At 43.5% G+C, this 26,794-nt stretch overlaps 1 protein-coding gene across 3 annotated transcripts in view; it reads right to left on the bottom strand.

Annotated features, from left to right (window-relative positions):
• The window catches only part of ITPR2 (inositol 1,4,5-trisphosphate receptor type 2), a 133,312-nt gene that overhangs the window by 63,167 nt on the left and 43,351 nt on the right, over nt 1-26,794 (bottom strand). Inside the window, exons 9-21 of one of the 3 annotated variants that reach the window (XM_081957504.1) lie at nt 26,150-26,245; nt 16,060-16,104; nt 14,257-14,411; nt 12,370-12,469; nt 11,053-11,213; nt 9,439-9,580; nt 8,521-8,682; nt 7,352-7,524; nt 5,853-5,972; nt 5,564-5,749; nt 3,102-3,353; nt 2,021-2,165; nt 848-998 (exon numbers count right to left, since the gene is read on the bottom strand). In XM_081957504.1, coding sequence (XP_081813630.1) covers nt 848-998; nt 2,021-2,165; nt 3,102-3,353; nt 5,564-5,749; nt 5,853-5,972; nt 7,352-7,524; nt 8,521-8,682; nt 9,439-9,580; nt 11,053-11,213; nt 12,370-12,469; nt 14,257-14,411; nt 16,060-16,104; nt 26,150-26,245 — 1,888 coding nt within the window. The remainder of the gene's footprint in view (nt 1-847; nt 999-2,020; nt 2,166-3,101; nt 3,354-5,563; nt 5,750-5,852; nt 5,973-7,351; nt 7,525-8,520; nt 8,683-9,438; nt 9,581-11,052; nt 11,214-12,369; nt 12,470-14,256; nt 14,412-16,059; nt 16,105-26,149; nt 26,246-26,794) is intronic. The other 2 variants (XM_081957505.1, XM_081957506.1) reach the window with 2 other exon arrangements.

Raw genomic sequence — 26,794 nt, 5'->3', positions numbered from 1 at the left:
GGGAGGGAGGGGGATAGATAGATAGATAGATAGATAGATAGATAGATAGAGACAAAGACAGAGACATAGATAGAGAGAAGACATAGATAGATGATAGATAGAGAGAGAGAGACAGAGAGAGGGGGGGAGGGAGGGGGAGATATAGATAGAGAGTCAGAGAGAGGAGGGATAGATAGATAGATAGATAGATAGATAGATAGATAGATAGATAGATAGATAGATAGATAGATAGAGACATAGATAGAGAGAAGACATAGATAGATGATAGAGAGAGAGAGAGACAGAGAGAGAGAGACAGAGACAGAGACAGGGAGGGAGGGAGAGGGAGATATAGATACAGAATCAGTGAGAAAGGGGGGACGGAGGGAGGGGATAGATAGATAGTTAGATGATAGATAGATAGATAGATAGATAGATAGATAGATAGATAGATAGATAGATAGATAGATAGATGATAGATAGATGATAGATAGATAGATAGATAGATAGATAGATAGATAGATAGATAGATAGAGACATAGATAGAGACGTAGATAGAGAGAAGAGATAGATAGATAGATGATAGAGAGAGAGAGAGAGAGAGAGAGAAAGAGACAGAGAGAGAGGGAGGGAGGGGGATAGATAGATAGATAGATAGATAGATAGATAGATAGATAGATAGATACTGTAGATAGAGATAGGGATAGATAGATATATAGATATATATAGAGAGAGGCATGAAGATCTATAGATATCTATATATGTATATATAGATATGAAGATATAGTATCTATCTATCTGAAGATACACACACACACACAGCCTTTTCTGCAGATGCTGTTTTTTCCCCCTCCCTCCCTCCCTTTACCTCCATCCTGAAATTTGCTTAATCTTTCAAAGTAGGATGACATGGGGGCTTGTACAATATCGAGGATAGCCAACAGCGTTCTGGTCAGCCTGAGTAGTTCACTGAAACTATAAAAACCAAAGTATATAAGATTGCGAGCTAGGTGCACCACCTAAAAAAACAAAACAAAAAACAGAAAGATTAAAAAAGCACGAAAGAGAATCCCAGCACACAACCTCGCGACAAATGGACCGACATTGTTATGCTCAAGAATTTATCCAGAATATAGGTAGTCCTTGGCTTACGACCACAACTGAGGCCAAGGTTTCTGTGGCTGAGCGAGATAGTGAGGTTTCTCCCCATTTTATGACTTTTCTTGCCACAGTTAAATGAATCCCTGCAGTCGTAAATATGAGCCGGTTACCAAAAATTTGATCACATGACTATGGGTTTAAGATATTTGCTTCCAACTACAGCCACCAGATACCATCAAGTTGATGGTATCTCAACTATAACAGCATGGCAGAGTTGGAAGGGACCTTGGAGGTCTTCTAGTCCAACCTCCTGCTCAGGCAGGAAATGTAGACCATTTTAGACATCATGGCTGTCCATTTAAGAATCTTTTCTTAAAAACCTCCAGTGTTGGAGCATCCAAACTTCTGGTGGCAAGTCGTTCCACTGGTTTATCTCTGGCACTTTCTAGAGGGCTCCAGAAGACCGCTGTGACATGACAGGAATTTTCCTGGCTTGTTTTTTGGACTTTGTGTCCCTGCCCCGAACATCCAACATTCCTCACAAATGACCGTCTCAGCATTAAAAATAGTGTTTTATCAGATTTGCGTAGATGGGGCAAATAATGAAGCTTTCAAGCAAAGAAATGAAAATGGCTCTTCCTTCCTTCCATTTTTCTCAAATTTTCCCCAAAACTTAACAGATTAACAGAGTTGGAAGGGACCTTGTAGGTCATCTAGTCCAGCCCCCCACCCCAACTCAAGCAGGAGACTTGCACCATTTCTAACAAATGGCAGTCCAGTCTATTCTTGAAAGGCTCCAGGGATGAAGCTCCCACAACTAACATTACATGACCCCCCCCCAAATGACCATTTTTTAGGCTGCCACTTGGGACGTTTCTCAGCCTTACAGGGGGATCTAAAAGCTATGAGTTGCCCCCGATTATCGCGACAAAATTGTAACCTCAAATGTCAGCTTGTTCTTCTCCTTGTCTCCGAAAGGGAAAGGCTGATTGACAACTTCTTTCAAGTAATCTTCGACAAATTCCATCGTGAACGCAAACTTCCTCTTCATGTCATTTCGGGATGAATCGGTGAAGGAGTCGTACCTGCAAACAGAGAGCGTGTTAGGTGGGAAGTAGGACGCACATCAGGGGTGGATTGTTGCAGCATTGCTGACGGTTTGCTTCGTGCATGCGGGCGCAGTTGACTTGCAAATTGTTCTGCGCTTGCGTATCCAAACTTAAATTCAAACTGTTGGAAATGTAAACAGGTGCAGGGTTCCTTCTCTCATGCTTGGTGGTTACGCCCGAAAGCAAAAAAAAATGGACTAAAATACAAAGAATTGTTCCTTTCTGGGGATTATTAAGGGAAAGTGTAGGAAAGAGAAAAAATATTTAATTTTGCGCATAATGACAGTAGCAAGAATAGTGCTAGCACAATGCTGGAAAAGGGACAGACTGTTTGATAATCCAAAAGATTCTTGATTGTGCAGAGATGGATAAACTCACATTGGAGTTAAGGGACAAGGAAGACTGCAGTTTGGGAAAACTGTTATCAATGGATAAATAAGGGGAACATGAAATGTACAGCTAAGAAACATAGATGTATAGATATAGGAATAATTAGGAATGTATAAAAATGTATTTGGATAACAAATGGTTATGTTAGTACTGTCAAAAAGGATTGTAACTTATACAAAATTGTTTTTAAAGGTATTTGTATTTTAATGTTTTAAATTCTCAAAAAAGTTCTTTTTTCCCTTAAAAAAAAAAAGAAAGAACATGAAATGATTACTAAAAAACATGCCCTCATCAGAGCCTTCCCCAGACTCCAGGACTGGCCCATGTCCCTCCCCAACCTCCTCACTGTCCGAATCTGCACCCAGCTCCACTGGCTGCTGGCACTGCGGTCACAAGTTGGTCACAAGTAACTTTTTTTCGAGTCCATCGTAATCTGGAACGGTTGTTTAGCGATCGCTCGTAAGTCGCAAACCACCCGTTATTGTTGAAGGACCCGTCTGTTGTTTCCGGAAAGGAACTTACTCATGGATAGTAATCTTGGTAGGAATTTCCGTCCACAGCCTGGCGTACTTCACAGGGACCCCCGTCTCTTGAGGGTCTCGGTCGACATGCATGTGGAGCATCAGACGACAAAACGAAGCTCGCAGCTCATAAGGTAAGCTTTCATCCGACATGCAGCGCAAGATCAAATCCACCGACAGCTGGGTGGAAATCTGATTTATAGCCAAATACTGGCGGTCCAAGCACATCCTTGCAAAGAGGTTGAGTTGATACCTTAAGGTACGAAAATAAACTTGTTATTTGCAACTTGCCTTCGTTTCCCTAAAACACCATCGCTAAAGGAACAAGCTCATCGTCGCATGAATGGGACATGTTAATCAGCATCAATTTCTCCCCTTTTTGTTTTTTGTTTATGGAGATTCTTGGTCTACCAGGCCATGGTTGTCCCAGAGGTGCTTTTTTCCCAAGAGGCAACTGGACTTCCTTTGTTTTTTTCCTTGAAGACATTTCGTTTCTCATCCAAGAAGCTTCTTCAGAGCTTCAGAGCTGAAGAAGCTTCTTGGATGAGAAGCGAAACGTCTTCAAAGAAAAACAAGAAAGTCCTCTTGGGGAAAAAAAAAGCACCTTTGGCATTTCTTTTTTTTTGTTCAAACTATCCTTTGGGTTATAAAAATCAGACCCAGAATATCTGAATATCTGCACATACAGCAATCCCTATAACAAATTCCAGAAATGTTTTTAAATTCTTTGGTTTAAGAATTTATGGTGTGATCCAATTAAAGCTTACCGAGAAGTAAAACCCACAGTGTCCAACTATCGGAGTTGAGTACAAGTCTGTGTACAAACTCCAGACTTTATTTTTTTGCCTGAAATGTTATATAGGGCTTCCTCCCTTAGCAGGGGGTTGGACTAGAAGACCTCCAAGGTCCCTTCCAACTCTGTTATTCTATTCTATTCTATTCTATTCTATTCTAAATCTAATTCTTTTCTTATTCTAATATATTGTATTCTATTCTATTTTACTCTTTCCAATTCTATTCTATTCTATTCTAATTTTTTTCTTATTCTATTCTCTATTCCATTCCATTCCATATTTCTATTCTAATCTATTCTATTCTATTCCTTATTCTACTCTACTCTGTTCTATTTAATCAAATGAAAGGAACTGAGTTTAAAAGAAGTACACAAAATATCTGCAGATCACACATGAAAGAGCTCAGGTGTTCTCCCTTCCAGATGAGCCCAAGTTTCCAATTCCTGAAGATTCGAAATGTTACAGGTAATCCTCACCACTTTATATAAATCCTTAGTAAGGCCACACCTGGCTACTTCCAGTTTCATTTGGACACCTTCCCCCCCCCCTTTAATTTCCCTCACGTGCTAATAGAGCTGTGCTGGAGATGAACTGGGTTCAATTCATGTTTCTCAAATTGAGATGACACTCACACACACACACACACCAATAGCCTCGCATTGCCTGGGTATTTATTTATAGGGGGGAAACGTCCGGACCAAACATAATTTCTAATGTTGGATTATCCCCTTTGCCAGAGGGAGCCCCCTTGTGGAGTACTGTGAAGCCATTACCATGGCAACTCCACTGCACTGTACAGTAGAAGCCATTTTACAGCAGTACGGTAGAAGCCATTTTAAGGCACAACAGGCTGGATCTCAACAGAACACACACACCAAGGGGTGTTAGGGCTGTCTTAATCCCAGCAGTATTTTTTTCCAGAGAGTTAAGTCATCTGTGTACCAAGCTGGTTGAAATTGCTCAAGGCATTCTGGAGCTATGCTGGAACATACATACATACATACATACATACATACATACATACATACATACATACATACAGATAGACAGACAGACAGACTTTTTTCTATATAGAAAGAAGAGATATATAAGCTGAATTTATAACAGAGGGTCCATTCATCACTGTATATACCTTGGTGTCAGGCCTGTAGTTATGTTCTTTTTAGGATCTTTGGCCTGCCACACTTTCTATTATTTTCCTATGATGTTTCAATAGTGTAGTAGTTGGGAGGGGGGAATAGAAAGGAGTAGGTTTGTGGAATGTATTGTTGTCATTCTTTCTAGAAGCTCAAGGTCATCTTTTGTCTCCGCACCTCGACACCTGACCGGAAGCAGAGGGGTGTAGATGCCAGCGTGGAAGATGATGATTGGAACATGTGATGGATTATGGGGTGTGGGGATAGGATCATGAACTTTCAACTGGGTAGAATTCCAGGAAGAGAATCAGAGTTGGAATTCCACAGAACTGCTAACATGCCTGTATGATTAAATTGGAACTTTAAGGATGATTCTGCCTTGGTCTCTGATTGATTTCATGCATGGTATTTAGAATGCTGACACTTGGCCTGTCCTGGTGCTTCAATATAATTAGAAAGGCTGGGATGGTCAGTAAAGCTAAAGAAGAAGGAATGATGGTTTAGGATCGCATACAGTTTTGAGAAAAAATTACCTGTAGTAGGTAAGGACCTCTAAGTCAGTTTTGGTGCCCTCCTTGGCTTCCTGAGCAAGATGGCGGATGGCCTTCCCATGAGGCTCTTTGTTGCTGTCGATCCAGTAGAGCCACACCTCCTCTTCTTCCATGTCGTCCGAAAGGGAGGAGCAATTCAAGGGATTGTCCATTTGCATGGAAACCAGCCTTTAAAACAACAACGGACACAATCACGACCCAGGCTTGACAGGAAGGCGCGGCTTAAGAGAAGCAACGGAGAACCGTTACCAGTAGATCTTGGCGGGCTTACTTGGTCTGAATGAGGATGTCGGCGTTTCCGGGACTCAGCATGTATTTGCAAATGAGTTCCTGGGTGACTGGGATGGCAGCCGTGTTGGAAACACACAAGTCGGAGAGGTAATCCAAGAACCTTGAGGAGGGGCAGAAGGTAGCAAGAAGAGGAGATGCCTCAAACTGTGCAAATGCAAAGAGTTTTACAGAAATACCACTATGATCAATTCATCCATCCATGAAAGGCGATGGATAGGTAGGTAGGTAGGTAGGTAGTAGATAGATAGATACGTACTTCCCCCACATATGATCCTACTACTCAGCTTTGTTGCTAGTAGTTTAGACATTAATGGCTGTGTGTTGCGTTATTTTGAAGGGACAGCACATTTACAGTGTTATACAAGGTGCATACTCACTACTTTGCATTGTAGCCAAGTGTCATATCTTCAGTGTTGTCACATGAAACAATGTACTTAAGTATTTACAAAATGTGAGGGGGTGTACTCACTTCTGTGATAGTATGCATGCATGCATGCATGTAGGTAGGTAGGTAGGTAAATAGATAGATAGATAGATAGATAGATAGATAGATAGAGAGAGAGAGAGAGAGAGAGAGAGAGAGAGAGAGAGAGAGAGAGAGATAGATAGATAGATAGATAGATAGATAGATGATAGATGATAGATGATAGATGATAGATGATAGATAGACAGACAGACAGACAGACATGGCTGGATGGGCAGACTTATAGATAAGAGAGAAATGGGGGGGAGAGGAAGATAGGTAGGTGAGGGGGTGTGTGTGTGGATGGATGGGTAGGTAGATAGGTAGGTGGATAGAGATAAGAGAGAGAGAAAGAGTGAGAGAGAAATAGAGATAGAATTAGATATAGAGAGATTGCAATAGAGAAAGATAAGATATAATAAAAATAGAAAAGAGATAGATGATAGATAGATAGATGATAGATAGATAGATAGATAGATAGATAGATAGATAGATAGATAGATAGATAGATAGATAGATAGAGACAGGTACACAGGTTGATAGATATGAGAGAGGGGGTAGGAAGATAGATAGGTGGGTGGGTTGGTGGAGGGATGGATAAGTAGGTGGATAGAGATAAGAGAGAGAGAAAGAGTAAGAGAGACATAGAGACAGAATTAGATATAGAGAGATTGCAATAGAGAAAGATAGAGATAATAAACAGAAAATAGAAATGATAGACAGACAGACAGATAGAGGTAGGTAGATAGGTAGGTAGAGTGAGAGAGAGAGATGAGAGAGACAAAGATGGAGATGGAGAAATATAGAGGTAGATAGCAATAGAGAAATACAGATGAGAGAGAGAGGGATGATAGGTAGATAGATAGATTGAAAGATAGGAGAGATACAGAGTCATGGTGAGAGAAATGCTAGTTTTCTAAAATCAGGAGCTGCTCTTGATATTAGCACAATTTTATAGCAAATATCCACAGCTAAAAAGATAACAAATGAGATGAATTATGTGAGTTGCTTCAAACCTGGGCTCTCGATTCCTCCTGAGTAAACTCACAAAGGTCTCGATCTCTTTAGCTGTGATATGTTTCTCCAGCAGCTTCCGGTTGTTGTGCAACAAAGCTGTGATTGTATCTTCTGCCAAGATATCATAGCCAATTTGAGACTGCATGATGCAGAAATGGGTAGCTATGTATTCCTGGAAGAAAACCCCAGAACGATCTGTTAAAACAGGAACACTCCCTATGACTTCCCCAAGTTCCACATTTATTCCATATTGTTTCCCCTCCTTGGTGCTCACCAAGCTCAGCACCAAGGAGTTGCCAGAAAGAGAAACCCAGATAAGCATGGATTAACACCAGACAAACAATCCAGCAGAAAACAATATCTCAATCAAGGAACTACCAAGCAGGAAAACACTCTCCAATCAACACTGCCAGGGCAAGCAACTGTACATAAGAAAGGAGTAAACCCTACACTCCCTTGTAGACGATGTTACCAAGTTAGAACATGAAATGTCTGCAAAAAAATCCCCACCAAACTCGGAGAGCACCAAGGACTCCATAGTCTTCCTTCACTTCCTCTCTGCAAATCCCACCCCCTTCTGATGATCTTACCTAGGCGGACCATGAAACATCTGCATGAAACCCACTAAGCTCAGAGAGCACCAAGGACCCCATAATCCTCATCCTCCTCTCTGCAAACGTGCCAGAGTTTGTTGCAGAAAATCACTTCCAGAAAGCAAACAAAGATAACTGATTCAGCTGTATTCATTAACTTCTTTATATACATATTAGCACACAAAGATAAATGTACAACACCAATATAGGTTTTCTCCAACGTAGTAGTAGTTACAAGCAAAAACAGGTGGACGTACAGCAGGGAGGAGTTTGCAGTTCAGAGCAGACAGAGATCAGTCTTGTTTCAGTTTCAATTCTCAGCACAGACTCAGATCTGTTGAAGCTCCCATTGGCTGGCTTAGTTGCTATGCCTATTCATTGGCTGACCTTGTTCCCATGTCTCTCCCAGCCATGAATATTCTAACAAAACGACATCCCCTTCTAGTACTGATGATCTTACCTAGTTGTGCTATGAAACGTCTGCGAGAAAACCACCAAGCTCAGAGAGCACCAGGGGTCTTTCATACCAACCCTGAGCTACAAATCTTGCATTCTATTGGTAGCATAAGACCAACCTGGTTTTTCCTGTAATCCTGTTGGGAATGACGGAGGATTCTGTAGCAAAGTCTTAGCATGTACTTGTAGGGGGCGTATCTCTGGTCTCCCAAGTCCTCCAATCTCAACATGGGTCCCTCTCCATCCTTCTCTTTAAATGGGGCTTTCAATATTCCAAAAATCTGCGTCCAAAGACAGAGTCAGACAGACACACACACACACCAAGTTATCCACACGGCATGCTAAGTAAGTGCAGGGCCTGCCCGGGGGCTCTGGGAGGGCGAAAAACAGGCTTTCTGGAAATCTGGAAATGGGCCCGTTTCCAGCCTCTCTGGAGGGCCTCCGGGGTCCGGCAGAAGCCGTTTCGCCTGTTTCTAGCCTCCAGAGCCAGGGGGAGGCCATATTCGCCCTCCCGGAGGCTCAGGGAAAACCTCTGGAGCCTGGGGAGGGTGAAACCCCCCCTGTGGTGCAGGAGGCTGAATAGGCCACGCCCACCCAGCAACCGGGTACAGAACCAGTTGCTAACATTTTTTAATCCCACCCCTGGATTAGAGATAGCTGGGTGTAGTCAAAACAAAATACTTTCTCTTAGGAACCAAGGACGTTCTCACACCCGGCCAGAGGAAGGCGGAGTGATGTCCCCTGACCAGCGGACCAAGATTGGGCTATGCGTCTGACTGTTTGGGATTGGGGGGGGGAACTCTCTCTTTTTTTTAATTAGGGGAAAACCGAGGGATCTTTCAGAGCTGGTTTTCGCCAGATGTGTGCCAATATGATACTTTACAATAAAACTATTCTTTGAGGAATTCACCTGCCTCGGAGTTTTTGCTGGCAATGGGCATTACTGACAATACCATTCCTTCACATTATGGGCACCATCAAAGAAAGGATTATACAGCTTCTTTCCTCAGAGAGTGCATCCATCCTCATCCACTTACCTGTTCCAATATATTTTGTTCCCGCATTAACTTCTGCCTCTCTCGGTTGGGTCTAATCACCACCACATCCAAAACCTCTTGGCCGTTGTTGTGCACATCAGCCACAAAGAAAATGAGGTCTTCCAAGAGCTTTGTGACAAACCTGAGAGGGAACAAGGGCAGGACACCGAACAACAATGAATAATTAAAAAATAACAGAGCAGTGTATCATAATAACAGAATAACAGTGTCTCAAAAAGCGACGCAGTGGCTCAGTGGCTAAGACGCTGAGCTTGTCGATCAGAAAGGTCAGCAGTTGGGCGGTTCGAATCCCTAGCACCGCATAACGGAGGGAGCGCCCGTTACTTGTCCTAGAAGTTCAAAAGCACGTAAAAAATGCAAGTAGAAAAACAGGGACCACCTTTGGTGGGAAGGTAACAGCGTTCCATGCGACTTCGGCGTTGAGTCATTCCGGCCACATGATCACGGAGACGTCTTTGGACAGCGCTGGCTCTTCGGCTTTGAAACGGAGATGAGCACTGCCCCCTAGAGTCAGGAATGACTAGCACATATGTGCGAGGGGAACCTTTACCTTTACCTTAACAGAGTTGGAAGGTACCTTGTAGGTCATCTAGTCCAACCTCTTCCACCCAAGCAGGAGACCCTACACCGTTTCTGACAGATGGCAGTCCAGTCTCTTCTTGAAAGCCTCCGGGGATGAAGCTCCCACAAACCTCTGAAGACTATCATCATGTCAGAATACAAAATAACAGAGTTGGAAGGGACCTTGGATGTCTTCTAGTCCAACCCCTTGCTCAGGCAACTTCTGTTCCATGGGTGGATTGTTCTCCCTGTCAGGAAATTCTTCCTTATTTCTAGGTTGAATCGCTCCTTGTTCAGTTTCCATCCATCGCTTCTTGTCCTGCTCTCAGCTACTTTGGAGAATATGTGAGCTCCACGTTCAACATCTCTATCTCCCCTAAGATCCACCAGGATTAAAAGAGCAAGCTTCCAAGTAAAGACATCTTCTTTGTTTAATATGGAGAGCCCTCCATGTATGGTGGCCAAGACCCAGGAGGAATCTGGTCACACTTTTTTCAGAAGGGGAATGAATACAGAATAGAATACAGAATAACAGAGTTATTACCCCCTGCCCAAGCAGGAGACCCTGCACCATTTCTGACAAATGGCAGAACAATCTCTTCTTGAAAGCCTCCAGGTATGAAGCTCCCACAACTTCTGTTCCATGGGTTGATGGTTCTCACTGTCAGAAAATTCCTCCTTAGTTCTAGGTTGAATCTCTCCTTGTTCAGTTTCCATCCATTATTCCTTCTCTGGCCTTCAGGTAATATTCACTTCCACATAAATTCAACCTGCCTTAAATTCCACAGATTCAAACGATGGGAAATCTTCACATCATTGCAAAACACCTGGATTCAAATCCGAAGTCTTTTTCACTTCCAAACCACATTTAGCTTCCCACCCCAGGGTAAAGCTAGCCAGATATGGCCACCTCCTGTGGTCACACAGGACTCTTATTCTAAAACAAAAAAAATTGCAAGTATTGCATGACAATGCAATTGCATTCTGACAGGAAACCCTAAACCCCCAAAAAGGGCAAGAAAGCCCACCAACCTCCTTTCATTTTGAGTTACGGAACCGTTCTCCAAATTTTTAACTATCGATGCTAAAACCTTGTTGGCGTCGTTTGCAAAATCCAGGTCCCTGACCTCCGACAGAGGGACAGACACAATGGCAAAGGCTTCCTTATCTTCCTTCGTCTGACAGGTTCCAATCTAGGGATTTGGGAGATAAGAAGGGAGCAATAAATCCATGCCATAATAAATAATAAATAAACAAAACAAATATCTATCATCTATCAATCATCTATCTACAGTATCTATCTATCTATCTATCTATCTATCTATCTATCTATCTATCTATCTATCATCTATATCTATCTATCTCAATATCTATCATCTATCTCTATCTATCTATCTATCTATCTATCTATCTATCTATCATCTATCTCTATATCTATCTATCTATCTATCTATCTATCTATCTATCTATCTATCTATCATCTATCTCTATATCTATCTATCTATCTATCTATCTATCATCTATTTATCTATCTATATCTATCTATCTATCAATCATCTGTCTATCTATCTCTAACTCTATATCTATTTATCTATTTATCTATTTATCTATTTATCTATCTATCATCTATCTATCTATCTATCTATCTATCTATCTATCTATCCATCCATCCATCCATCCATCCATCCATCCACCCAACCCACCTACCTACCTACCTATGTCATATATCTTTTATCTATTATCTATCGTCCATTTATCGCATATCTATCATTTTATCTATCTTATCTATCTTCTCTCTCTCTCATCTTCTACTTATCGTCTAATCTATTTATCACCTATCTATCTGTCTGTCTGTGTATCCCTCCATCTATCCCTCCATCCAACCATCCATATATCTATGACTGTCTGCCTGTCATCTATTATTCATCTATTTATCATATAACTATAATTTATCTATCTATCTCATCTATCAGTCTCTCTCTCATCTCTCTCTCATCTTCTATTTATTATCTAATCTATTCATCACCTATCTATCTGTCCATCTGTCTATCCCTTCATCTATACCTCTATCCATCCATCTATGACTCTATCTGTCTGTCATCTATCTATCATCTATCATCTATCATTCATCTATTTATCATCATATATCATTCTCTCTCTCATCTATCTCTCATCTTTTTATCATCCAATCTACTTATCATCTATCCATACGTCCATCCATCATCCATCCCTTTCTCTCTCTCTCTCTCTCTGTCTATCTCTATCGTATTTCTTATCCACCCCTCTCTAACGGAGAAGGTTGCAGTCATTTATGTAGACAAAGTCTGATTTAACCAACTTCCTCTTTACCTTCAACATTACTGGTCTTTCTTCATCTTTGTCGATTGGGATGCTACTGCTCGTCACCCAAGTGTTGGTGCAAAGATGCCTCAGCCGTACGTAGGAATTCCTGAATACAAACCAGAGAAATCAGGAGATGAGCTTTAAACCTCTGGAGCAGATCAAAGATTCTCTACTCAACTCCCAAGGAATGGACAGAGATTGCTGGGAACTCAATGAAATTGTCTTCGGAGAGGAATAGCAGGACACTGAAATGTAAAATTATACCCACACAAACGTCTCCATTGATACCAAAGAATAATTGATTTTTTTCGATTCAATGAATTGACAAAATCACAACCCAGACCAGAATTAATTCTTCTCACCCATAAGAGGATGGCAGCTCAGCACCATGAAGTGTCTCCAAATGTTATGAGTGAATTACAATGTTTAAGTTATGCTCAACTCCTGGTGATTGTACAGAAACACACATGTTAATGCATGGAACCACATAAAGTGGTTTTCTTTCTTTCTTTTTCTTTCTTTCTTTCTTTCTTTCTCTCTCCCTTCTTTCCTTTTTCCTTTCTTTCATTTCCTTTCTTTCTTTCTCTCCCTTCCTCCCACCCTCCCCTCCTTCCCTCCCTTCCTTTTTCCTTTCTTTCTCTTTCCCTCTCCTCCCTCCCTTCCACACCTTTCCTTCCTTCCTTCCTTCCTTCCTTCCTTTTTCTTTCTTTCTTTTGCTCTCTCTCTTTGTTTCTTTCTTTCTTTCTCTCTCCTCCCTCCCTTTCTTTTTCTCCTCCCTCCCTCCCCTTACCTCCTTTCCTCCCTCCCTTCCTTCTTCCTTCCTTCCTTCCTTCCTTCCTTCCTCCCTTTCTTTTTCTCCTTCCTCCCTCCCTTTCCCTTTCTTACCTTCCTCCCTTTTTCCTTCCCTCTTCCTTCCTTCCACATAAATGTTCTCCTTCTCATAATAGTCTAGGGTCAGGGTTTCCTGCAATTCCAACCCAACTACTTCGAAGATCTGATCCTGCTTAGCTTTCCCAGATCCGGCTAAAATAATCATCTTCTACTTGAGGTCAGTTCCCGGTGACCTCATGGACATATCCCTAAGTTTTTCTTGATCATTATACAGAAGTGGCTCGACTGACTTCTTATGGAATGGCTTTTTGACTTTCCGTTCCAGCCTACCATTTGGGGTCTCCCTGGAGTCTACCATGCGGGAAACGGTGATCCCAGGAACTAGATCCACCACTAACTAGACGCACCAAGGGGAAAATGTGTAGGTATCTTGTAGACAAGTTGCACCTCTCCAACCTACAATACTAAAGATGCATCTAGGAACAACCCAAGGGCTTTCGCTTCAACCCAACTTGACTTCTTGACTTTTAGACAGAATCTCCATGTCAGGCCTGCAGCCATCTTTTTTTTTGGGGGGGGGGGGATCTTTGGCCTGCCACACTTTCTATGATTCTGCTATGCATTTTCTATGGTGGGAAAATGGGAGGGGGGGTTGCATGGAGTTAGATGATATGTAGCCATAACCAAATTCTTTCTAGAAAGCCAAGGTCATCCTTTGTCTCTGCACCTCTGCACCTGACCGGAACTGGATGGGTGGAACTGCCAGCATGACAGTGGGAGATTGGATCATGGGATGGACTTGTAGGTGTGGGGGCAAGATCTTGAACTTTCAACCGGTTGGGGAAAGCTTTCAGATTGGGGTTTTCCCAGATGTGCCAGCGTGGCTCTCTTCATCAATGGGAACTTTGAGCAATTCTTTGCCTTGGACTCCGATTTACTTTTGGATGCTATTTGGAACCCCGACAGCTTCTCTGTTTTGAAGAACCTGAGATCAAGAGACAGACAGGTAGAAAGACAGAAACGCACCCAAACACATATTCCATTTCTGTTTCGCAACCGTACCTGGGAACCAGACAATCAGCCCGTTGCAAGGTGGTCGCGTCCAGCTCAAAAAGAGAAGCGATGTCATTCCCGTGAGGAACCGAGACCAGGGTGTACATAATCTTCTCCCCTGCCTGCCGTTTCTTCTTCAAAGTTAGAAGCTCGTTGTCTTTCTGCTGAGACAGAAACAGAGATAACTTGGTTTGTTTTTCAGCGGATTGACTGTAGAGATTCTCAGTCATCTACCGTAGATCATGGCTGCCCCCTTTTTCAGGAGGCGACTGGATTGTCTTGGTTTTTCTTCCACTTCTCATCCCCAAAGCTTGTCGATCAGAAAGGTCGGCAGTTCAGCGGTTCGAATCCCTAGCGCCGCATAACAGAGTGAGCTCCCGTGACGTGTCCCAGCTTCTGCCAACCTAGCAGTTCGAAAGCATGTAAAAAAATGCAAGTACAAAAATAGGGACCACCTTTGGTGGGAAGGGAACAGCGTTCTGCGCGCCTTCGGCGTTTGGTCATGCCAGTTTTTCATAAACTTTTTATTAGTTTATGAAAGTATAAAATAGAAAGAAGGGGAAAAAAACATGGAAAAGGAAGAAGAGAGGAAGGGAAAAAGAAGGGATTACAGTGTAATGGGAGAAAAAAAGGAAAAAGGTATCAACTGTTTCGACTCTCTTTGGCACAGTCAAAGGTAGCGACATTACAACTAAAACTTTTTGCCTTTACACAACAGTAGGTACGAGCAGTGGTGAAATTCAGAAATTTTCCCTACCGGTTGTGTGGGCGTGACTTGGTGGGGGTAGCTTGGTGGTCATGTGACCGGGTGGGCGTGGCTGCACAACTGTCTCACATACAATGTAAAAGCCGCTGGACTTCACAGAAAATGTCCCCTGCAACAAGCAGGAACCTCACAGACCATCAGGCACAGCTGATCGTAGTAAAAAAAAAATGCTAAAAAAAGTTTTAAAAAGTTCTGAAGATTGCCCAGCACAATTGATTTTCGGACAGCTGATCGTTGGAACTTTTTTTTACTTTTTTTTAAAGCATTTTTTCACTACCGGTTCGGAGAATAGGTAGTAAAAAATGCTAAAAAAAAAAAAATTAAACAAAAGTTCCAATGATGACCCAGCACAGCTGATCATCAGAACTTTTTTTCCCAACTTTTAAAGCATTTTTTTTTTACTACCAGTTGGGCGAACGGTAGCATTTCACCCCTGTTAACAAGCCACTTCTATAACAATAAGCCTGTGCAGTCTACAAAAAGAAGAATCAAAGTTTCGATTGTTTTTTTTTTCATGGCCAACACAAAATCCGGGAGCAATTTCAAACCAGAGACAAAATTAAGTACAATCTCTTATTTGGATATTTAGGATTGTGTCTTATGATTTATGATCTTATCCCTTTGTTGCTTGTAGACTTCTGCACCGGAGACAAATCCCATGTGTGTCCAATCACACCTGGGTGATAAAGAATGCTGGTAGCCTTCAATTAACGACGGTTCGTTTAGTGACTCGCAATCATTTTTCTCACTTAAGACCACATCTCCATGATCCTGTGATCAAAATTCATGCGCTAGGCCACGGACTCACAATTATGAAGGGCGCAGTGGCCCAGGGCTCACATGTTCCCTGCTTGCGGCCTTCCGACGAGCCAAATCGATGGGGAATCCAGATTCGATTCACAACCGAGCAGTGGCCAAAACAAAAATGTTGAACTCAAGAAGAAGCGCCGTTCGTTTTCAACGCTTAAATATCAGCGCTTTTGCAAGAAGATTTCACAGGGACATAAATGTTTCACCCCATTTTATTTAAGTTTGGTTGGACTCACCAGAATCTTTTCCCCATTGCAGCCATCTGGATAATGAGGGTTAAGCTGCAAAAGAATACTTTGATTAGCATTGTTAGAAGTGGTTTTTAACAGGTGGTGTTAAAATGAGTTTGTGGTTACAGATTCAAGAGGTAGAGAAATGTGCCAACTACAAGCCAATTTGTTCTTTATTAGTAATGAGGAGGAAGAGGAGGAGGAAGAGGAGGACTGTGGGGTCCTTAGTGCTCTCTGAGCTTGGTGGTTTTCTTGTAGACATTTAGTTACCCAACTAGGCAATCTCATCAGTGCTAGTAAGGGAGTGGGGCCCAAAGAATGAAGGATATAGAAGCACAAAATGATGTAGCTATACTTAGTAAGGTGGGTAGATTGAAATGGCTGAGCAAATACAAACATACTTTTCAAGTAGACTGCTATTTGAAGTTACAACCACCAAAACATCTTAGGGAGATATTTACGCAAGCGAGATTCGAACAGATTGACACAATGGTCAGATATGAGAGATTCCACTCTAGATCCTACAATGAGCATCTCTGCATTTGTGAAGCTCACATCCTATTGGATTGTTGCTTGTATAAGGGGGCGAGAGACAGGGACCTTGGTCCATAGACCAAACGGAGGACCCATTGGGATCCCCATATCAAAACAACTTACTTTAAGTTGTAAAGGAAAATAACATTTAACACAGCGCAATCCTTAAACAAATTGGTTCGGTTGAGATCTGCCTACCTGGGATCGATTGGGTTGGATTGTAAGGAGGGCACCGAAATATAATTTTATGTCGTTTTATTCTGTTTTACATATTTATGTATCAAATTATATTGTGTCTTATCCTACGACTATTGTATTTTACCTTACTCTTAATTTTAAATTGTTTGTATAGGATTTTATTGGCGATGGGGGTTTGAACCTTGCGCTTTGATATGGCCTACAGCAGTGATGCAAACCTGTTTCTCCTTGCATGCCGAAATCATGTCCACATACACTATCAGGTGTGTGTGTGTGTGTGCTCACACCCACAATGCAATGCAACCCGGTGATGTGAGTGGCCTTTCACACGGAAGGAAGGAAGGAAGGAAGGAAGGAAGGGAGGGAGGGAGGGAGGGAGGGAGGAAGGAAGGACACTGATAAGGGAGGAAGGAAGGAAGAAAGGAAGGACACTGATAAGGGAGGAAGGAGGAAGGAAAGGAAGAAAGGGCACTGATAAGGAAGGAGGGAAGGAAGGAAGGAAGGAAGGAAGGAAGGAAGGAAGGAAGGAAGGAAGGAAGGGAGGGAGGGAGGGAGGAAGGAAGGACACTGATAAGGGAGGAAGGAAGGAAGAAAGGAAGGACACTGATAAGGGAGGAAGGAGGAAGGAAAGGAAGAAAGGGCACTGATAAGGAAGGAGGGAAGGAAGGAAGGAAGGAAGGAAGGGAGGGAGGGAGGGAGGAAGGAAGGACACTGATAAGGGAGGAAGGAAGGAAGAAAGGAAGGACACTGATAAGGGAGGAAGGAGGAAGGAAAGGAAGAAAGGGCACTGATAAGGAAGGAGGGAAGGAAGGAAGGAAGGAAGGAAGGAAGGAAGGAAGGAAGGAAGGAAAGAAAAAGAAAGAACACTGATAAGGAAGGAAGGAAGGAAGGAAGGAAGGACACTGATAAGGGAGGAAGGAGGAAGGAAGGAAGGAAAGGAAGGAAGGAAAGGAAGGAAGGAAGAAAGAAAAGACACTATAAGCAAGGGAGAAGGAAGGACGGAAGGAAGGAGAGTGGAGGAGGAGGAGGAAGAGAGGGAAGGGAAGGGAAGAGAAGGGAAGGAAAGAAAAAGAAAGGAAAGATTTTGTTGTGGGCATATTTGAATGCCAGCTTAAATTGAAAAGCCATTTCGAATAAAAGCTATAATGACATTAGAGCCCCAACTGTAAAAGAACTATTGGTTCTTTTAATAATAACTTTTTTTCTCTCTTCTTCTCTCTTTCACTTTCGTCCCCTTCTAAACATATCAATCTCTCCACTTTATAGACATTCTGCCAGGAAGTAGCTGAATTATGCAATGCGTAGGCACTGCCTCCTGCTGGCATAATTTTCATCTATTTGTTCAAGATAAACTTGGCGAGGCAGGTGCCTCCCCCCCCCCCCCCCAATTTGCTTCAAAAACAAAACCCACAAAACCCGTAACCTTGACTCCTAAAAGTCTTCATTTATCAAACAAAATAAGTTTCAAGAACAACCCCGATCAGGCTGGCCAGGCGGCGTTTCCAGAAAGCAAATAAAGTTATCTTTCCACTGAGTACAGTCAATAAATCGCCATTCATTTTGGACAGATTTTTTATCCTAAGGATAAATTTTAAAAAACTTGAGATAAACTTCTTGTCCTGGAAGTCCTACAGCTGGAAGGCTACCTTGGGCCCCTGTTTTTTTGGCAAGGGCAGGGGACAATAGACCCAGCCTAAATGGGATTATTTATTTTTGCGATTATTTTATTGACTAACTGATTCAATGTACGGTCTGATTTTCTGCTCAGGAAGGACACATAAGGAGTTCACCCAACCACGAAGCGGACTCCTTGTCCCAACAAAACCCCTTTTTATTAAGCTAATTTGAATTCCTCTCATTCACCGCCAGCAAAGTCCTGGAAAAAGGTTGGTGACCCCCATTCTAGATACTATAGGTGTAATAAGATGTTTGCACCATGTGCCAATTAACAGCTGTATTTCAGATCTAGATTTTAAACCTGAACTGTTCTTATTAGATATAAGATCAGGGAAAAAATTAATAAGAAGGGCATGGATTTAATATTGCGTGTTTTAACAGTAGCGAGGATTATATTTGCACAATACTGGAAAAACAAAGATACACTGTGAGATGAAGAGATAGTGGAGGAGCGATTAAATTGGGCAGAAATGGACAGATGGACGTTGAAAATTAAACACAAAGAAGATGCAGATTGCTATCAAACGTGGAATCTATTTTACCAGGGGCTGGAAAAAAGAGGTGGAGATTAAGAATGTAAATTTAGAATAGAATAGAAAAGAAATAGGAATAGGAATAGGAATAGAATAGAATAACAGAGTTGGAAGGGACCATGGAGGTCTTCTAGCCCAACCCCCTGCTCAGGCAGAAAACCCTACACCGCTCCAGACAAATGGGTGTCCAGTCTCTTCTTAAAAACTTCCAGTGTTGGAGCATTTACAACTTCTGGAGGCAAGTTGTTCCACTGATTAATTGATTAAATTTCTCATTAGTTCTAAGTTGCTTCTCTCCTTGATCAGTTTCCATCCATTGCTTCTTGTCCTGCCCTCTGGTGTTTTGGAGAATAATTTGACTCCCTCTTCTTTGTGGCAACCCCTGAGATATTGGAACACTGCTATCATGTCTCCCCTAGTCCTGCTTTCTATTAAACTAGACATACCCAGTTCCTGCAACCGTTCTTCATATGTTTTAGTCTCCAGTCCCCTAATCCTCTTTCTTGCTCTTCTCTGCACTCTTTCCAGAGTCTCCGCATCTTTTCTACATCGTGGCGACCAGAACTGGATGCCGTATTCCAAGTGTGGCCGTACCAAGGCCTTATAAAGTGGTATTAACCCTTCACATGATCTTGATTCTATCCCTCTGTTGATGCAGCCTAGAACTGTGTTGGCTTTTTTGGCAGTTGCTGCACACGGCTGGCTCCTATTTAATTGGTTCTCCACTAAGACTCCAAGACCCCTTTCACAGTTACTACTATTAAGGAAGGTACCACATAACAATGAAGCAATAATTACTCAGACAACATGATGTTCATTAAGCACTATGAAATGTATTTAATAGAAAATCAATATCATTTTTTTTTTAAAAAACAGCGATATTTCACACTAGTTTTTTGCAGACTGGTGAAATGGATGCCCATTCAGAGCGCATCGTTCTGTGTTTCTGCAAGATGGGCTCTAATCAAGAGAGGGAAAAAGAACCCGCCAAGTTTTCCAGAGTCAACATTTTCTGTGGAAAATTGTCTGCTTTCAGACTCGTTTGGCAGCTTCAAAGTTGTATTGTGTGTCTGACGGTTTTACTACCGATGCGCCTAAATTGTTTCCAACATTCCAGTGAAAGTATGTGTGTTTTTTCTCCAGACATTATAGAGTTTAGTACCTTTGGCTTAATTGCTTCAAGGCTCACAAAACAGGCTGGGGTTGTTGTATTTTACATAAAACAACAGAGCCCAAATACTTCTGTAGACTAAGGACGCTGTGATCAACACGCTAATTGGAATCGTACCTATTTGCAGAAAAATATTTTCCTGTTCAATGTTTCCGAAATGGAATGGAAGAGAAGAGAAGGAGTGAGAAGTGAAGGTGAGAGAATGGAATGGAATGGAATGGAATAGAAGAGAAGAGAAGAGAAGAGAAGAGAAGAGAAGAGAAGAGAAGAGAAGAGAAGGAGTAAGAAACAACGGGGAGAGAATAGAATGGAATGGAAGAGAAGAGAATAAGAAAGAGAAGAGAAGAGAAGAGAGAAGAGAATAGGAAAGAGAAAAGAAGAGAAGGAGTGAGAAGTGAAAGGGAGACAATATAACAGAGTAGAATAGAGCAGAGTAGAGTAGAATAGAATAGAATAGAATAGAATAGAATATGAAAGAGAAGAGAAGAGACGGGAAGGGAAGGGAAGGGAAGAGGAAAGAGAAGAGAATAAGAAAGAGAAAAGAAGAGAATTCTTTATTTGGCCAAGTGTGTTTGGACACCCAAGTAATTTGTCTCCGGTGCAGAAGCTCTCAGTGTTCATGTAAAGCAACAAAGAAATCCTAATCATAACAACAAAGGACAAAAATCCTCATCATGATTCTGATAACAGAAAGTAGTGAAAAACAAAAGCAACATAGCCATACTACACATGTGTCAACACACTTAGGCAGAAGACCAAACGATGGAAATTGAAAAGTGCCACGAGGTGAAACACACAACCCAGCCAAAGAATCACCGTGGGCACGTAAGCAGCCTGCAAGGACCTCAGCAATGCGTCAGAAATCATGTTGTGATTGTCCATTTGTGAAGCCATTTGTGTATTGTTTTAGGCCACGCTGTCGGCTCTCTTCCCCTTTCCTCCCTCAATCCTTTCCACTCCCCTCTGCTGCTTCCACCCAACCTCTTCTCACAAGACGTCCTGAAGATTGATGGCCTACGTAACCCACTCAAGAGGCAGGGTGCAATTTTGACATTTCCTTACCCAGGAAAGTTTAATGAGTTGACACACTCAAAAGCTGAAAGCAGGCTGTTGTTCTTGGCAGGGAGACCTGCGTAACCCAGCAAACCAAATACTTTACTACCCCTAGAAATGACATCAAGGGCTCGCAGAGAGAGAGAGAGAGAGAGAGAGAGAGACAGACGGACAGACAGAAAGAGAGAGAGAGAGACAGAGAGAGAGACAGAGAGGAGAAAGAGAGAAAGAGAGAGAGAAAGAGAAAGAGAGAGAGAAAGAAAGAGAGAGAAAAAGAGAAAGAGAAAGAGAGAAAGAGAAAGAAAAAGAGAGAGAGAAAGAGAAAGATAGAAAGAGAGAAAGGGAGGGGAGCTATGTTCCCAGGCCAAAAAAATAAAAATAAAAATTGAGCCCGCCAAAGAAGACATTCCCTTCAACGTAATCTCCAAAACTCCAAATTGCCTCCCATAAATTCCCCCAAACACGACAGGGTAACAGATCGGGGGTGGGTTTTAATTTTTTTTGCTATCGGTTTGGTGGGCGTGGCCAGATGGGGTGGGGATGTGACTGATTGGGCGTGGCCAACTTGCTGTCACTCACGCACACTCAGTCACATGACTCTTCTCACCAAGCCATGCCCACCAAAAAGGTGGCAGAAAGTTTTGATGGGGGGGGGGGGAGCCTCCAGCCTCGCCAGAGCTAAGGGAGCGCCTGCAAACTACCCAGTAAGAAAAAACAGTTTTTGTCCTCCCCGGCCCCCACGAACACTCTGCAGGCTTCAGCAGGCCTGGAGGAGGGCAAAAACGCCTCCATTTATGCGAAAAACGGCCCATCTCTGGGACCTCTCTGGGACTGGCATGTGCACCCGATTAAAAAAAGGGGGGGGGGAAATTACATTTTTTTCAATGAAGATTGTTCTGCGCACGTGCAGAACAGGCAATAAAGATGGTGGCACCCAGCATAGAACCGGTACCGTCATATGTCCGGCTGTGTTACTACCTATTTGGCTGAACCAGTCCGAACCGGTAGGAACCCACCTCTCAGACAGATTACAGGTAGAAAATCAAGTCGTTCCCAGTTTGTTCCCCGCGGATTCTACATGGACCCCCAGTTGGTGACTGCTGTTCTAGTCCAACCTCCTGCATACAAATTTAATCAATCCATCGATTTTTAAGAAGTTATTATGTATGAAGGGCGTGTAATTAGTTGAAAGTGAGCGTCTCCTAAGAGCCTAACTAATACGATGAAGGGAAAACGAGAAGGCACTTTTTTACATTTTCCTCTTTCTTTTTACCGATTGGGCCACCAGTTTAAAACAAATAAGCCAAGCCCTTTTTTGCAAGTAGCCGTGATGGGCCCAAGAATGAACACAACTTTGCATTTCTCTCATTCGGAAAGTTATCGGCGCAACACAAAGGCCTCTGCGTCGATCAAATGCACAACGTTACATTTCAACCACATCATTCCGTAATGAAAATCCAATCCGTTCAGGTCTACCCCAATGCCATTTTTTTTTCCAGCAAAAAGAAAAGACGCCAAATGTTGCTATGAAAAAGACGAACGAAAGGAAAAGAATTCAGCGGCCATAGTGCCCTCCCCGCAAATTTCCTCAACGCCACCGACAAACATTTGGTACGGCCAGATAAGCTCTTTACGGTTGACAAGACCGAGACATAAGGAAGGACGTCTGCGGCAAAGGCTGGGAGGATTTTCCTGGAAATAAGCATTGAAACCATCGGCTGACAACAGCAATGGAGAACCTCTCGTTGAAGGCTCTCAAAAAAGGTTGTTAGATGACCAGTTTCTGGGGGACCTTATTAGAGGGGTCACCAATATTTCGGACCTCAGGGACCACTAAATTTGTAATTTTAAATCCTGCGGACCACTAATACGATCTGCCTAATGACCGACTGGGTAGGCGTGGCTAGGTGGTTATTTGACTGGGTGGGCGTGGCCATCTCAATGTCACTCACATCGAGGGATGCTTCGCCCAGCATCTACTTGCCCCTCCCCTCCCAGCCACTCCTTGCCTGCCCGCCTGGGATCCTTAGGGCCCCAACAGGAAGCCGTTGCTGGAGCTAAGCAGCCCCCAGGAGAAAGAGTTGGCAAAAGAGTTCAAATTGGATCTGACCAAGAAGGAGGCTCAGCAGAAGCACCTCACTGAGGACTAGGAGCATAGGCTTTCCAAACAGAGGGAAGACCTTGCGGGAGTGCAAGGCCAGGGACCGGCACCTGGAGGCTCAGCGGGCTGAGTTGGTCAGCCAGTTCCAGGCCGTGATGCAGTCCCACTGGAACGAGGCCCTCCGGCTCTTCTCCACCAGCGGCGCTTCCCTCCAGCCTTTGGCCAAAGCCCCCCACCAGGAGGCCAAAGCAGACCCCAAGTCGGAATTTCTGCCCCCCTCCGACCCTCACAAAAAGACCCCGAAGAGGGAGACTCTCTGCAGCAACACAAGCGTTCATTGCACGTATCCGTCCCAGTGGGTGCGTAGTTTGAGGACCCCCGATTTAGTGCAATATAAAAAATGCAAATAATTTTTCTGCAGACCACCAAACTTTTCTCACGGACCCCCAGTGGTCACCAGTTGATGACCCCTGCTTTAATTGAAGGCTCTCAATAAAGGTGGTTAGATGACCCGTTTCCGTAGGTAGTTTATTAGATTCCTGAATTAAACAAGCTGAGCTAGATGGTTTACGAATAACTTTTCTGTAGGAGAAGGAATGGGGGAGTGAAAAGGGGCAGCAGCCTAGAATCCCTACGTAGCCACAAGCAAACTAAATCCAACTCTCCTTGAGTGCTGTTGACCTCTTATCTAACTCTAAACACATGTTGACCTTCACATGTAACTCTGGTCTTTCCCAACTTATACATTCTGAGATATTGTCTGTGGAGATTCTTGGTCATCTTAAGATCCGGGTTGTCCCAAAGGTGCTTTTTTCAAGAGGCAACTGGACTTTGTGGCTTTTTTTTTTCTTTGAAGACATTTCGCTTCTCATCCAAGAAGATTCTTCGGCTCTGAATGAGTCGTACGTCGAGGACTGCCCGTATGAAACGGAAACCTCTCCAGAACAAATGCATATAATTTTAAATGCTCAAATCTGACCGAACTCCCAGGATTAAAAGACACACTTCATGGATTTCACCAAGGGCCGCAACGACACACTTAACGGTATAAAGAGGTTAAAATTCATATCATGTGCCTTTTAATCCTGTGAGGTTGTTGGGTTTGGAGCATTTTAATGTCTACGGTTATTTCTTCCTATGATTATATCTCCTTGTACCCTCAAGCTTCTGTCCCTGGCCTCGTGGCCTACAGCTTTTCCTGTAAATTCTGATATTATCTGTTCTTTTTTGCTTTCCTCTTCTGCTATAATTTATCTTCTTCAGAGAAAAGCAAAGTGCTCATTCCTTCGGAGCAGTCCTTGTTTCAAAGAATTTGCAATATGCCCCATACGTAACCATGTTAAGGTATTTTTCCCCCTGTTAGATAATGAAGAAGAGCAATGTAACCAAAAGGTTAGATGCAAATGCAACCTGGTCCTATTTTATTTTAATTGTTGATTGCTGTTTTGAAGGATCAGGGATATTTGCAACCGTGCAACAACAGATATTGAAGCTGGAGCTTAAATACTGACAACAAACCCCACTCTTTACTAGCCCTGATGAAGTTACCTAGTTGGGTCAAGAAACATCTGCAAGAAAACTACCATGCTCAGAGAGCACCAAGGACCCCACAGTCGTCGTCGTCCTCCTCCTCCTCCTCCTCCTCCTCCTCCTCCTCCTCCTCCTCCTCCTCCTCTTCCTCCTCCTCCTCTTACACCCCTTCCTTCTAGCACTGACGATGCTACCTAGTTGGGTAATGAAACGTCTGCAAGAAACAAGCAAGCTCAGAGAACACCAAGGACCCCACAGTCGTCGTCCTCCTCCTCCTCCTCCTCCTCTTACACCCCTTCCTTCTAGCACTGACGATGTTACCTAGTTGGGTAATGAAACGTCTGCAAGAAACAAGCAAGCTCAGAGAACACCAAGGACCCCACAGTCGTCGTCCTCCTCCTCCTCCTCCTCCTCTTACACCCCTTCCTTCTAGCACTGACGATGTTACCTAGTTGGGTAATGAAACGTTTGCAAGAAACAAGCAGGCTCAGAGAACACCAAGGGCCCCTCATAATGATTGATGATTGTCCATCAAGCTGGAAGGACATCATAGAACAAAAACAGATGATTTTAGTTCAGAGTTTTTATGAACCTTGGATCTACCATCTTGCTGAACTTATACCTCTCCAAAACATTTAAGGACGTAACATTTCAGGCAGAAGTCAATAACCTATAAAGGAGAATATTTGTAGCTCAGGGTTGAAATGACTAGCACTGATGAGGTTACCTAGTTGGGTAATGAAACGTCTGCAAGAAAAGCACAAAGCTCAGAGAGCACCAAGGACCCCAGAGCCATCGTCCTCCTCCTCCTCCTCCCCGCTGTAACTCTCCCTCTCTTCTAGCACTGATGATGTTACCTAGTTGGGTCATGAAACGTCTGCAAGAATACAGCCAAGCTCAGAGGGCACCAAGGACCCAACTTTGGCCACCACACAAGGAGAGAGGACTCCTGGGAGAAGACCCTGAGTTCAGGGAAGATGGAAGGCCAAAGGAGAAGGGGAAGAGCAGAGGATGGGATGGTTAGGTGGGGTCATGGATGCAACGAACATGGATTGGGTCAAACTCCAAAAGACAGTGTGGAACACCGGTGTGTGTGTGTGTGTGTGTGGCATTTTGTGATCCACGTTGTCACGAAGAGTCGGACACAACTGAGAACAACACACAACAATGCAATCTCTCTCCTTCCGTGGCCCCTCCCCGAACCACAGGAAATCCCTGGGGAAAAAGACTTTTTGCACTGGCCTTGTTTAAACCCCCCACTGCTCTTACTCGGGCATTCAAAGCAGTCGCGTTCCTTACTTCAGCAGCCAAGTAGTTTCCGGTCGCCAGGTGTTTAAACCTGAACAGGCTGTTCCACTGTCCGGCACCCCCACGGCAAGGATCGTGATGCACCACCTGCAGAAGAAACACACGGGGAGGGGGTCAAACATGGTCACAACGGTGGGACTCTGATTTAGCCCCGTGTCAACAACACCGGGATGGGAGAGAGAGGGAGAGAGAGAGGGGAGGGAGGGAGGCAGAGGGAGGAAGAGGGAGGAAGAGAGAGAGAGGAAAAGAAAGGGAGGAAGGAGAGAGAGGGAGGGAGGGAGGGGAGAGAGAGAGGAAAAACAGAGGGAGAAGAAGGGAGGGAGGGAGGGAGGGAGGGAGAGGCAGGGAGAGGGAGGGAGGAGAGAGAGAGAGAGGAAAACAGAGGGAGAAGGGAAAGGGAGGGAAGAAGAGAGAGGGAGGAGAGAGAAAGGAAAGAGGGAGAAGGAGGGAGAGACAGGGAGGGAGGAGAGAGAGGGAGGGACAGGGAGGGAGGAGAGAGGAAAACAGAAGGAGAAGGAGGAGGGAGAGGGAGGGAAGAAGAGAGAGGGAGGAGGGAGAGGAAAACAGGGACAGAGGAAAGCTGAGGGGCAGGGAGGGAAGGAGAGGGAGGGAGGAGAGCGGAGAAAACTAGAAAGA

This window comes from Natrix helvetica, assembly GCF_964273705.1.
Source record: "Natrix helvetica genome assembly, chromosome: 6".
NCBI classification, from domain to species: domain Eukaryota; kingdom Metazoa; phylum Chordata; class Lepidosauria; order Squamata; family Natricidae; genus Natrix; species Natrix helvetica.
This window is presented reverse-complemented; position numbering and strand designations above follow the sequence as displayed.